Raw genomic sequence first — 13,727 nt, forward strand, 5'->3', positions numbered from 1 at the left:
GCGCCGCCCTCGACAGAGCAGGCCCCGCCCCCGAGCTCCGCGGCGCCACGGGAGGCGGATGAGGGGCGGGAGCGGCGCCGGAAGGGAGCGTGCGTGGCCGCTCTAGGCCCGTCTCGGCGTCGGTCGCACGGCCGCGTTGCTAGGGCTGCCGGAAGTGCCCGCGGCGCGGTCTCCAGGGCGACCGCCAAGCCCGCGGCGGCCCCCGCGGCGGAGAGGGGGTAGAGGGGGAAGAGAGGGGAGGAAAGGGCCGGGAGTCCCTCGGCCCCGCCGGGGACGGCGCCCCCCTCCGCTTCCCCACCCACCGCAGCGCGGGACCGGGCGGGTGGGGTGGGCCATGGCCAGTCCCGCCATCCGGATCGGGGACCAGCTCATCTTGGAGGAAGACTACGACGAGGCCTACATCCCCAGCCAGCAAGGTGGGTCGGTGGGTTGGTGGGTGGGTGGGTGGGTGGGTGGGCGGGCGGCGACACCCCCCCCGCCATACACCCCCTTCGCCATACACCCCCCCTTTCCCTTGCAAGGCTGCCCTGGGGGCGGGGCGCCGAGGGCTCTCCTCGCCCCCTCCCTCCGGAGTAACGGCGGCCTCCCCCCCTCCCCCCCCCGCCTGCAGAGATCGCGGAGTTCGCGCGGGTGGTGGGGATCGACCCGGAGCGGGAGCCGGAGCTGATGTGGCTGGCCAGGGAGGGCATCGTGGCGCCCCTGCCCGCCGAGTGGAAGCCCTGGTGAGGCACGGGGGGGGTGGGGGGTCGGGGGGTTGGGGTCGCCGCCTCCGGGCTTGCCCCGCCCCCCGGCTGACCGGCGGGGCGGGGTTCCGCCCTCCTCCTCCTCCTCCTGCGCCCTCCCCCCCCCGTCACCCCGTCAGAGGGTGATTCCTGATTTGTTCTGTGACGGTAAGGCACAAGATCCCTTTGGAGTGAGGCCGTCTTCTTGACACGCGACCCTTTCAGCAGCTGCCCTGCCCCGCGGGGGCTTTTTACTCCTTCCTCAAAATAAAGAAACCAAGTCACAGAGCCCATCTTTCCCTGGCACGTGGCTGCAGTAGGCCTGCGGCATCAGAAAAGCTGCCCGGATCTAGTTTTCCAGTAAGCAGCTGTGGTTGACCCTTTCATAAACAAGAACAGGGTCCTGCGCTGTCCCGTTTCCCTGCCTCTCACAGTGTGAGATTCGGTTCCGACCCGTGCGTGGCCCTTGGCGCTGCTCTCCGCGGGGCTCCCCTGCACTTATGCTAGGGAGGAACGGCTGCTCTGCCCCTTCGGTGCCCGTGTGCCCGTTTCTCAGAGGCTGCTTCTTTTTGGCAGTCAAGACATCACTGGCGATATCTATTACTTCAACTTTGCCAACGGTCAGTCAACATGGGACCACCCGTGTGATGAGCATTACCGACAACTTGTGGTCCAGGAGAGGGAGAAGCTTCTGGGACATGGGGGAGGCTTCAAGAAGAAAGACTACAAGAAGAAGAAGAAGGAAAAGAAAGATAAAAAAGAAAAGCGAGAGAGGGACCCGTTGAAACGCCCCACTGTGAGTATTTTGGTTGCTCAGCTGGCTGGGTGTGAGGGAAGTGTGGGTTTGTCACATTTCCCCCCCCCCTTCACTCTCTTACCCTAGTACCCATTTTGCATAGGTGGAAAGCCCACTCTTTTGCTTTTCATGTGAAGCGCTTATGATCCAAAGTGCCAGTCAAGGAGCTGTTCCTGTCTACTTGCAGAGCCAGAAGAGAAACCCCGCCTCCCAAAATCTCTGTCCATCAGTTGCTGCAGTTCTTTGGCCACAACAGGATGGAACTGCAGTGACCCCTTTCACAATGGGGCTTGTGTTGTCCGGATCTTTAAAGATTGCAGTCTGCACATTTCGAGAGCAGGTTGCTTTTGGGTTGGGAACACAATAGTCGCCACCACAAATTTCACCAAGGAGAGATGTGTTCTGGCAGTACTCCAGTGGGTAGGAAGGCGTCTCTGTTAAATGAGGTGCTGTAGGGCAGGAGTTAAGAAGGTGAGGATTGTCTGTAGGCCATGCTCAAGAACTTTTCCTGTGGCATTTGACTGGCCGCTGTTGGGAACAGAATGTTGGACTGGATGACCATTGAGCCGATCCATTGAGTGGCTACTCTTACATTCTTGTAACCAACTAATCACTTTGAGAGTTTAGACTGAGGGAAGGGGGTTGCAGGAGCTGTTGCAAGTCTGTCTGCATATAATACGTCTTCCCAGTGGAGTGTGACCAGACCAGTATCTGTCTCGCTTTAGTTTGTATGTGTATAATTTAAATGTGACCTGATGGTATTTGTCTGATTAGGAGGTGCAGTCTGACCTGGGGATCCTTCCTTCAACATCCTTTTATAGAGTTCCATCTCCGGTCCTGTTGTCAGGGCACATGAGTCCTGACCTAGAGCAGGGTAGCCTGATTGCGAGGAATGAAGGCTTCTTGAAGAACCAAAAGGCAAAGGCTTCAGGGATTCATCTAGACTCAGTTGACCGGCCCCGGCTGTTCTCTGGCCCCACCCCAAGTAAACTGCAGCCTCTTTTGACGACAAAGTCAAACAGGACTCACCAAATACTTGCAGATGTGGAAAAGATTCTTGGAAGAACTTCATCTCGTAACAGACTAGACACTGGCTACCAGCCGCATGAAGTTCTGGGTGCAGAAAACAGTGATGCTACAGCTTTTGTCTTTTCAGACTCTGAACCTGAGGATTTAGATAATATCAGGGTCACAAAGCCCATTTTCCAAACACCCGCGGAATCCTTTCAGATTGTAGTGGGCGCTGAAACTGTGCTCGACCCGGGTCTTTCTGAGGACCGAAACCTCTTCCTCAAGGGAGAGAATCTAGGCAAAGCCCAGGGTTGCAGTCAGGTGGAAGGGCTTGCTGAATCCTGGAGTGGACCAAGGTCAAAGGAGTCTGGCAGCTGTATGGTGAGGGATGGAGGCTTCTTTCATGCTTTTGGAAATGAAATGCTGTTTTCTCCCACTGCTTCCTCCCCCAAGTCTGTTAGCCAGAAACACAGCCTTGGGACCATAGATGGACAAGATGATATTCGTTCTGCGCAGAATGGACAGAGGCTTCTCAGCAGAATGGTAGGGAACAGAAGGGAGAGATTGCTTCCTGAGCAGGGCCAGTGTCAGATCGCTGAGCTCACGAAGAGCAGCAACTCAGTTGGCAAGAGTGGAAGAGAGAGTGCATGCCAGGCTGAACCTGAAGCACCTGGTGTCTGGGCTCAAGGCCATAACCCCACACTGGAAATTCCGCAAGAGACCACAGCGATTGCCAGTCTTGGGAAAGAGACTGGAATTGGTGAGGATGCCTGTGGTCTGCGGATGGCTGCTGCAGATCTTCCCATTCAGCCCAGAGTTGGAAAGGCCAGTGGTGCGGGGCCCAGTGGTGGCAGCAGCATGATGAGCAGTTTGGCAGACCACTTGGATTCCCAGATCTTGGGAGAAGTGGATAACTTCTCTTGGGACTTGCAGAGCTCTCATGAATCTGATCATCCAACCGATCAGCTGACTGCAACCCAGAGACCTTTTCTGGATGCTCTCCATGCACAGCCTCTGGACTCTCTGGATAAGTCAGAAAGTGAGTGCTCCTCCGAGGACCAGAGGTTCTGCCAGCCTGTGTTTCCTATGATGAAGAGGTCCCGAGGAGCAGAGCAAGCTGTGTCTGAGCCCCTTGAGCAACAGCAAGAACGCACCGGAGAGCCAGGCCTAGAACAGCCAAGTGGTTGCGTAAATTTGGCACTTCATATTTCTCAGCCAGGGCCTGAGGGAGCAGGTGGAAGGCCGAGGCCAACTGCGGCAACGTTTGAGAGGGGGGGGCTGCAGAGTCCAGGGGAGCGTCAGGCGAGCATATTTCAAAATAGACATGCAGAAGCAGATTCAGTCCAGGACAGAAAATTGAAAAAGGATGACAGCCAGCCTGAGGGTTCACCAGCAGGAGACAATAAAGAGGTAGGCAGCATAGATTTATTTTCTGATACCATTTTTTGTCCGGCCTTTTTTCTGAGGAGCTCAGAGTAGCTCACTTACACACACACACACACCCTTGTCCTCACAATAACTTTGCAGCATAAGTTTGACTGAGAGACAGTGAGCAGCCCGAGACCACCCAGTGCAGGCAAAGGTTCCATTACCCAAGTTGCTAGGATTGGAAGTTGGGTCACCAGGCTACTTTACAACATGGCCTTAGGTGCACTGGAAGGGCCTCTGCTTGGAACAGAAATGGAGGTCACCTGTACAGCTTATAATGCAGTCAATAAATGTATTAAATTTAGGATGAATCTGATTATTTGGTGACACTTAAACGTTTCCATGATCCCAGCGAAGATTTAGGATTATTTTCCACAGGTGGGACAGAAGGAGAAATGAGCCATAGGTTTGCGTGGCAATCAGCGTGTAGAGCCACAAATATTACTAAAAAGCCACAAACATTACTAAAGATTGACACGTTGTTCAGTAAGCCAAAGAGATTTTGGAGGCCAAGCATGGGCTATGGCAACTCCTTTCATAGGAAGTAGAACCCCCCCTCCCGTGTGATCTCACCATAAGTCATTATATGCTGAAGTACCCCCACCCAGGCAATTCTTCTCATGCATATCTGCATGGCAGGATTTTGGAGTAGTGGGTGATGGAGTCTTTTAGGAATTTGCATATTTTTTTCCTCTGCTGAGGGTAGAGTCTTTATTTTCTTCAGGGTATAACATAGATATTCATGTATGATGGCCCATCAGGTGCGCAACAAATCTGGGTTTGTTAAAACGGAGCCATTGTCTGGCACCTGGTTGGTGACTTTTACTTTGTACGTCAGGGATTGCTCATACTGATGCAAGTCCACAGCTGTCCTGAGCCGTCTGAATAATGGCACTACCAAATAACCTTGCACCAAAGCAACTACCCACCTTGTGTAAATGCTAGTTGGAAGTTTAAGTAAACCAGCGTGTCCACACAGAATTAAGCACGTTAAGCTGCCTGGAGATTGAAGGGGGGCTGACCCTGCTCCTGCTGCCCAGCCAGCAAGCTTCCCGCTCTCGCTCCTCCTGAGTAAGAATGGCGTGAATTTCAGGGTGTACAATTCTGACAGCCAAACGTACAATTTGGATGTCCTGAACACAGGTGAATCGATGACCCGATCTGTTAATTATTCTTCATTTAAAAAAAACTTTCTGTTTCCCCCGTTGTATTGTAAAGGGGTGATTATCCTGCACCGGTTGGACTTTTTTTTGGCAGAATGCATCAAGAAGCATCAGGAACCTTGCCTCCCCCCCCCCCCCGGCCCTCAGAGCCAGAGGATATTGGTCCATTGCCCGAGAAAGGGGTCCCATCTTAAGGACTCGTGTCCCCCCCCTTCCTCAGCCTGATGTCCTCGAACATCGATGCCCTCAATTTCCACCACAGCATGGGAGCAGGGCAGTTCTAGTAGAGCTCTGGAGGTCTGGGACACATACCTCTGCTTAGCAACCCTCGCCTCAAAAGAGATAACCCGTTCCCCCAAGAGCCAGGGAGCTCTGTGCATTGAACACACACACCCACAGTTTCTGTCCACTGGGCAGATAACTGCACTTGCAGTTATTCCTTTCCCCACTGGCTTTGTATCTTCTTTGCTAGTTTGATTGTTCAGAGGGCATCAAGGTGTAAGAAAAGGTGTGCAACTGAGACTATACAGCATCCTGTATCAAAAAGGAGAATATGATTTTATCATTAGGAGTTTTTTTTTTTTTACCCTAGTCTATACTGTATTGGGATACAGAACTATTCCATGAGATTAAAAAAAAAAAACATTGATCCAGAAAAGCAGTTTTAAGTGCTCTGAAGAGGTGCAGCTCTCCCTGATAACCTTTCCCAGTAACCTGGGGAACATTCATCTCACTATAGAGACAAACATGTGTTCTTGGGGCAGAAAAATACCCCAAGATAAGTAACACTGTTTTAATTTTAGATATTTTTTTACCTTTATGGAAGCTTGGTTTCTTAACATCTGAGGTTCACAATACAGTTTGCATTGTTTCTAATTGGAATTTTTTTAAATTGTATGAAAGAACACTACTGGTATGTGTTATTCAACATGCAGAAGGGGAGGTGTGAATCTGCTGAAAAGAATCATTCTGCTTTATACTGAAAATATGCTCAGGTTATAGGCATGTTTGGGTTCTGTAAAATATAATGAATTTTGCTGCCACAAGAATAAACTGTGCCAGCATTGTTTTACCCCATGGTACATTAGCCCCGTGGCACAGAGTAGTAAGCTGCAGTACTGCAGTCCAAGCTCTGCTCACAACCTGAGTTCGATCCCGACGGAAGTTGGTTTCAGGTAGCTGCCTCAAGGTTGACTCAGCCTTCCATCCTTCCGAGGTCGGTAAAATGAGTACCCAGCTTGCTGGGGGTAAAGGGAAGATGACTGAGGATGGCACTGGCAAACCACCCCATAAAACAAAGTCTGCCTAGTAAACGTCGGGATGTGACGTCACCCCATGGGTCAGGAATGACCCGGTGCTTGCACAGGGGACCTTTACCTTAGGAATATGACTTGATGTAGAAATATACCCTAAAGTATCAGTTGCTTATTTTTTTTCAAGATTTGCTGGCAAGTTAATTGCGCATTGGACTTCCCAGGGTTTATTAGCTACAGGTTAGCGATGCTTTTAAATTCTTTGTGCCTTTTTGGCTTGTTAGGAAGCTGGTGGCAAACAACAGAAGATTTTAAGGCATTTAAATATCCCCTCTTTACAGTCTGCTGAGGTCTTGTAATAGTCCAGTGATGGCGAACCTTTTAGAGACCGAGTGCCCAAACTGCAACCCAAAACCCACTTATTTATCGCCGAGTGCCAATGCGGCAATTTAACCTGAATACCACCCCCAGAGGGGGCCCAGAGGGAGAGGCTAGGGTTGCCAAGTTCCTCTTTGCCATGAGTGGGAGGTTTTGGGGGTGGCGCCTGAGGAGGGCGGGGTTTGGGGAAGGACTTCAGTGCCATAGAGTCCAATTGCCAAAGTGGCAATTTTTTCCAGGGGAACTGATCTCTATTGGTTGGAGATCACTTGTAATAGCAGGAGATCTCCAGCTAGTACCTGGAGATTGGCAACTAGTTCCTTAGTGTTTTCTCTCTACATATCAAGACAAACGGAAAGGTGTTTGGAGGATGGCTTGTGGGCCCTTCAAAGGTGGAACAGGACTGCACGCCCCTCCGCCCGCACAGACCCAGAGGGCGCCGGAGAAGCCGCTGGAGGGAAAGAAGGAAGGAAGGGAAGAAGGGAAGAGAGGGAGAAAGGGGAGGGAGGGAGAGAGAGAGAGAAAGAAAGAAAGAAAGAGAGAAAGAGAAAAAGAGAAAGAAATGGAGCGAGGGAGAGAAAGAAAAGTAGGGAAAGAAAAGGATGGAGGGAGACAGAGAAAGAAAGAGGTCTTTTATGCATGGGAGGTTTTGCCTTGGATTTGCCATTCTCCAGATGCACATTTTCCCCATCTGGATTCTCAAAACTCTGCATGGGGACTTACTGATGAGTTTTGAGAATTTGGATGGGGAAAATGTGCATCTACAGAGCAGCAAATCCAAGGCAAAACCTCCCATGCTTGAGTGGCCAGAGACAGAAAAGCCTTCCTGCTTTCTCTCTCTCGCTCTCTCTCTCTCTCACACACACACACGGCCCCCGCCTCCTCCCTCAGCAGAGAAGGGGGCGCGCACGCAGAACAGCCCGCAGCGCAAGGGGGGGGGGCCGGGAGACCCTTCCCTTCCCGCGAAGGCTCGGTGTCCTGCCCCGCTCCTACACACCCATGGAGGGCTGGGGCAGGTCCTGGGTGAGGGAGAAGGAGCTGGGAGAGGAAGGGTGAAGGGGCAGGAGAGGCAGAGCAGCCCAAGGAAGGCCAACAATGCTGTGGTGTGGCTCAGGCCCACCAGCCAGCTGGGCGGCGAGCAGGAAGGCATGCAAGGGGAGAAGGGCGGAAAGGGGGGAATGGACAAGGGCCCAGAAGCCTTCCCCAATCAGGCACCAGCTGCAAAGGGGGACAAGAAGGGAAAAAGAAAAAAAATCCTGCCCCGCTGTCAGCTGCCCCCACCCAGCCGGGCCGGCCGCCAGCGAAGGAAGGAGGGGAGGGAGGCACCCCAGAGCCTCCGCCTGACTTGCCGCCCTGTGGCTCACCAGCTCTGCCGCCGCGCCCTTTGCCTATGGACGGTGCTGGGTCCCGCCGCCTCCCACGTGCCAGGGGAGAGCAGCAGGAGGAGGAGGATCCCCCGCCCGCCCGGCTGGGCCTCGCCGCCACCGCCTCCACCCACCCCTTTCAGAGTGGAGCTCCGGCGGAAAAGAGGCCCGTCTGGCGCGGAAGGAGGGAGGGAGCCCAGCCTAGCTCAGCGCCCCTCTCTGTCTGCCTGGCTTGCCGAGGCCCCTAAGCCCCCGCCCGGAGGGGATCCCCCACCCAGCCTGCCTGCCTGCCCCGAGGGGGGGATGCGGCGGTGGGGCGCGGCGGCGGCGGCAGGCTTGTGAGAGGCGAGCAGGGTGGGGCAGAAGGCGCCTCCTTCGCACCCACCGGCCAGCCACGCCCCTCCGCCCGCTCAGGCCCAGAGGGCGCCGGAGAAGCTGCCGGCCATGCCAAGTGTGGGCTCTTGCCTTCTGTTCCCCGTTCTCCCACCCTCCTGGCTGGCCACGCACACTCCAGCGGCGGCTTCTGTGGGAGAGTCCGGGGGCCACCGCCAATGGTGTTGGAGGTTCCCCACCCCTGGGCTACAGCCTCCCCCATCCGGGGCGGGGCAGAGCCGAAAAGGCCAGCGGCTTGGAGGAACCGCGCGTACCGGCAGAGAGGGCTACGCGTGCCGGAAGTGGCACACGTGCCATAGGTTCGCCAACACGGTAATAGTCCATCACAGCAGTGAGCTGCATCTGAGGCCGAAGATTTTGTGAGTTGTTTCTTTTTAGTGTGATTTTTCATTAGGCTTGTCAGAAAAGAGTTCCACTGAGCAAAGCCATCCTGCATGGTGTTTCTTTGCATCCCTGTGAAGGGAGCAGCTGAGTACCACTTAGAATCTCGGTGATGTTTTCACTATAGACGGGAAACTTAACTACCCAGTCAGACTACTAGATGCTCAGCCCAACTTCAAAGAGGCAGTTTAGATCATGAGACATGTCCCTTTTCTTTGAATGAACTTCCACCATGGTGCAGGAGTTGTGTAACTTCTGGCTGAAGGCTTCCTGTGGCTTTAAGCATGCCAGGGGCATTTTGTGTTGAACCAGACTCAGAAATGAGTGTGCTTCTCATGTCCGCTCAGTGGTGAATACTCTGACAAATTACAGTACAAGACGAATTGTGTCAGAATCCATCCTGTCATTCTGTGTGCTGGTGGGTGTTTTTCATGAGGGTGGTTCCAAGGGTCACCGTTTTGAGCTTCATTGTGACCTTTCTGATTTGGAATTGTCAGGGGATGAATGCAAATTAGGTCTATGCCAAACAATAGCTAAGCATAGAGGTGCTGTCTTTTCCTTTCAGTTTTGTTTATCTGTTTTCTTCTCTCCTTTTTTTCATTGGCATCTTTTACTGACTGGAACCAGCCGAAAGACCACTAAGAGTCAATAGATAGATACCTCTTTCTGAACTGGCATCTATGTTTTGACAAATATTAATATTCTTTGATGGCAGACACAAAAATGTTTGCATGGTAGTATAAAAGGAAAATGATTCAGAATGTTAATTTGAGTTGACTGCAGTGTGAATGTTGCACATACCTTGAAATAAATTTCACCCAAAAACAGATGCATTGCTTTGAAGAAGTGATTAGATATCTGAGAAATGAAATGCTTTCAGCTGGCCTTGGAACAGCAACTTGGAAATGGCAGCTTAAAAGTCTCCTTGAGCAATGCTGTGGTAGGGCTGAGTTTATTTTTATGGTTTCTTTTCATGTCATGCAGACACAGTCCCCTCTTAAGAGGCATCTTAAGTACCTATCTGTAGGGCAAACTTATGCCAGTTATTAACTGCTTACAAAAGCAAGCCTTTCACCAAGGAGTCAATGAATTGTGACATGACTTTAAAACAAATTAAAGAAATCAATGGCTGGTACGGCTATCAATTAGTAGGCTTGATAGCTGAACAGAACCTCAGTGCTTAGGGGGCGATGTTTCTGGATCCCAGTTACCTGGAGCAAATAGGGAGAAGGATTGCTGCCTTCATGGCCTGCCCCCAGAAACAAGCAACAGGCGGCAGTTGCAAGAACTGACTTTGGTGTCTGTCTCTCTCCAGTCTCCAGGCTCTGTACTCACTCCTGTTCAGACTCCCCTGGGGTGTCTGGCTCCTTTACATGGCTTTCCAGATGTTCCATCCCATGTAGTATGTGACTTGCTGAATCCCAGTGGGAGAAGCTCACGGGAACCCAGGCCACAGGGCCCAGCAGCAGCAGTGGCAAGTACCTCCAGATTCCAGATTGATATGTGCTTTTGCTTATTAAGATGATTTCACTGGCTTTCTATCTTCTTTTTCATACTGGTATCATCCTAATCCTAAATTTTGTTCTCCTTCTGTAGCTCTCCCAGACCCTCAGGTCCTCCAGCTGCAAGAATGATCTCTTTGGATCCACTGAAGAAGCAGCATCGTTGAAGCAGCTGAACCTTGATGGGACAGAAAAGGAAGAAGGCAGCAATGAGGTAGTAGAAGTTGTGGTAGTGCTCAGTGGAAGTGGGGCTGTGCAAGCTTGAGCCACTCGCTTAGTCCACAGCCTAGTGACCCACTTTGTCTGGTGAGCCAGCAGGCGAGTGACTCGTCCTGGCTGGGAGCAAAGTCAGATCTCTCTCTCTCAAGAGGTACCATAGGTATTCTGGAAGAGCCCTCTAGGTGTGGGCACTTCATTGGACATCTGCAGAAGTGGGCAGTCCTTTCCATTTACTAAAATGCCAGTTGGCCACACTCCAAACACATCTACAAAAGATGCATTTGCAATCTTCCACAAAGTAAATTAACCTGAGTGTAAGTTCATACACATTTTTCTAGCGACCTGCCTCCAGCTGTGGCAGTCGCTGGTGTGTGTGTGCTCAAGTTCTCAGAGACTGACAATCACTCTCCGAGGCTTACTTTGAGTTTGTTGCATCTCAATGAGGTTTCTTTCTGGGATGATCTCTGGTTTTCTGAAGCTTGTACCTTGATTCTACAAAAATTTGATTGTGCTGGGGAAGCTTCGGTCCAATTGATTCTATGGGGCACCTCTGCCAAGAGGATGTTTGGGCCCTGGCGTGGGATGTCTTGCTTCTGGCAGGTGGAAACTGTGAAGTTCAAGACTTTCTTGGGTGGCTCTGAATTATTGGGAGCCATTTCCATCGACTTCCAACATGTTTTGAACTAAACCAGTGTTGTTGCTTCAATCAGTGACCTGTACTGTGGAGGAGGACCCTGTTGATTATCCTGGACTTCTGTGCAGGCTCACAGTGCTAGCGACCATGGTATCCTCCTGGACTGGCAGGGCAGGAGGGGCATCGGGGGCACTGAGCACAAGTGCTTCTGGTTCCAGAAGCATACCGTATTTTTCACTCCATAAGCCACACTTTTTTCCTCCTCAAAAGTGAGGGGAAATGTCTGTGCGTCTTATGGAGTGAATGTGTGTATTATGGACCCTAGCCCGGTCCATCCGGGACTCCCAGAGCCAGGCAGAGGGACCCCCGCCCCTCCCGCCAGCCGGCGTTCCCCGCCCTGACTGCCAGCTGGGAGGCGGGCGAGGCGCACAAAGCTGGGCGCGTCAGGACGGCGCGCTGGGAGGCGGGCGGGGTGCACAGAGCTGGGTGCGTTGGGACGGCGCGAGCCGGCGTTCCCCGCCCCGTCAGCCAGCTGGGAGGCGGGCGGGGTGCACAGAGCCCGCTGGGTGCGTCGGGACGGTGTGAGCCGGCATTCCCCGATCCGACGGCCAGCTGTGGGGGAGGGCGTTTTATGGTCAGGTGCGTCTTATGGAGCGAAAAATACGGTAACTACTCCTCCCCGAAAGCATTTGGTCCTGGGGGCATCCAAGCTTCTCCCCACTGGAGTGAGAGGCCACCAGTACGCTGATAACACTCAGTTCTGCCTTCCCTTTTCGGATGACTCAGTTGAGATCAGGGTAGATTCGATTTAAATCAGATCAATTTAAATCACTCATCAGTAAGACTCTGCGCCACAGTCCAGACCCGTTTTCAACATAAACAGCACTTCTCATGATGTTGTTTCATTTGGGCCACTAGGCCTTGCATGTCTTTGTTGCAGTGTTTGCATTTTGCACACATGCCTGCCTTACCCATATGTAGAGGAACTTCATGAAAATATTCCCAAACTGGGTCTCTTTTAGAGCCTGCTGCTATTATAGGTTTTCTCCTCCAGGGAGAAAATTATGTGCTAAACCTCCGGCCATACACACAAAGATTCCAAGACTTGTGGAGAATTCTCCTCAAAAGGTTTCACTATCATTTTTACTGCTTACTCCTCTTTCCTTACACTTAGCTCCTTGTGCAGATCTATTCCACTCCAAACAATCTTCTGTTCATTGAACTTCTTGAAACTTAGCACTTAAGAGATAAGGGGTTGATTCTGTGTACATAGATTTGCAAAGGACCAATGGGATTAAAGTCTTGAGAGAGATCTGCTTGTTTTCTAAATCTGGCAAGAGTCTTAAAGGAGACAAAGGTAGCCTAAAATGAGCAGGGCGTGAAGAAGCCTGTCAAGGCCAACTGGCGGGCAGTGGGCAATCTCAGGCCCCTGCCTCAGCATTCAGCAGCTCATCCATCTCTTTTACTTCAAGGAGATGCCAGTGTTGTGAAAGAAGTCAAAAGAAGTTGGCACCATGATGCTGTTGCCATTTTACTTTCTCCTTCTGCCCCAAAGCCTCTTCTTGTGGTACAACAAAAGGAAGCCTCCAAGATTCTGGTGTATGGTGTTGCGCCCTCTTGGGTGGCTTCCCATTTAGTGTGATGCATCTGTTAGGTAAGAAGTGGCACTTTGCATGCAGCCATGCACGGAGCAAGACATAGCTTCTGTTGGGAATGTTGGTGCTGGGCTCTCGCTCATTGGGCCACAGGCAGTGCCTTATGCAGTGAAGGACAACTCAAAGAGACCCTGTTTGGCATTTCTTAAGTGCCCCGTGTGAAAGGGGATGCTCTTGTGCTTTGGGGGAGTGGGATGGAGGCAGCAGGGAATGGGCACTGAAAAGGGAAGCTGAGAACCAGCACTGTTCTCGGGCCTCTCTTGCTTGTGACTGGCACCATAGGAGGATGCCCCGATCTTTGGTTCTTTAGGGTTGTTGAACTTGGGGGCTGGATACTCCCTAGCCATTGTGCAGCATGGGAGTGGTGCTACTATGGCCAGGGAGTCCAACCCCTGAATATCTGGCTTGAATAAAAACTAACCCCAGCTGAAGAAGCTGGATCATCCTGGATCAGGGGCAATTTTGCCTTATTCATCCCTAGCATGAATTTTTGAAGCATGACTCAGGAGTAATCCTGTGGCGCAGGTGAACACACTGTGTGCTCTGTTTATTGTTGCATGTCTAGCGTCCCCGTGGGACAGTTGGGCTTCTCAAGAACCTGCATGTGGATGTCAGTTCTCTTGGCACCAGCTTTGACAATGAGGTATGTGTTGCATGTTGGTATTTTAGAACAGAAAGTATCTGTTTTCCTGTCAGAGTTGCTCCTCTGAAAAAAGAACAGCTTTTTGGGAACATGATTTACCATATCATTGTTCTAACTCCAAAGAACTCTTTTTAGCTGAGTGTGCCTTCCATTGGTTTCTTTGAAATAAGAGAGTTGTGTTATGT

At 51.8% G+C, this 13,727-nt stretch overlaps 1 protein-coding gene across 1 annotated transcript in view; it reads left to right on the forward strand.

The window, feature by feature from the left end:
* The first annotated feature begins 314 nt into the window (after positions 1–314).
* Positions 315–13,727, forward strand: part of CEP164 (centrosomal protein 164) — a 72,927-nt gene continuing 59,514 nt past the window's right edge. The window contains exons 1-4 of the mRNA XM_056860251.1: positions 315–416; positions 611–722; positions 1,299–1,518; positions 2,293–3,939. Coding sequence (XP_056716229.1) covers positions 335–416; positions 611–722; positions 1,299–1,518; positions 2,293–3,939 — 2,061 coding nt within the window. The 5' untranslated portion in view covers positions 315–334. The remainder of the gene's footprint in view (positions 417–610; positions 723–1,298; positions 1,519–2,292; positions 3,940–13,727) is intronic.

Source organism: Euleptes europaea, chromosome 14 (assembly GCF_029931775.1).
Source record: "Euleptes europaea isolate rEulEur1 chromosome 14, rEulEur1.hap1, whole genome shotgun sequence".
NCBI lineage: Eukaryota > Metazoa > Chordata > Lepidosauria > Squamata > Sphaerodactylidae > Euleptes > Euleptes europaea.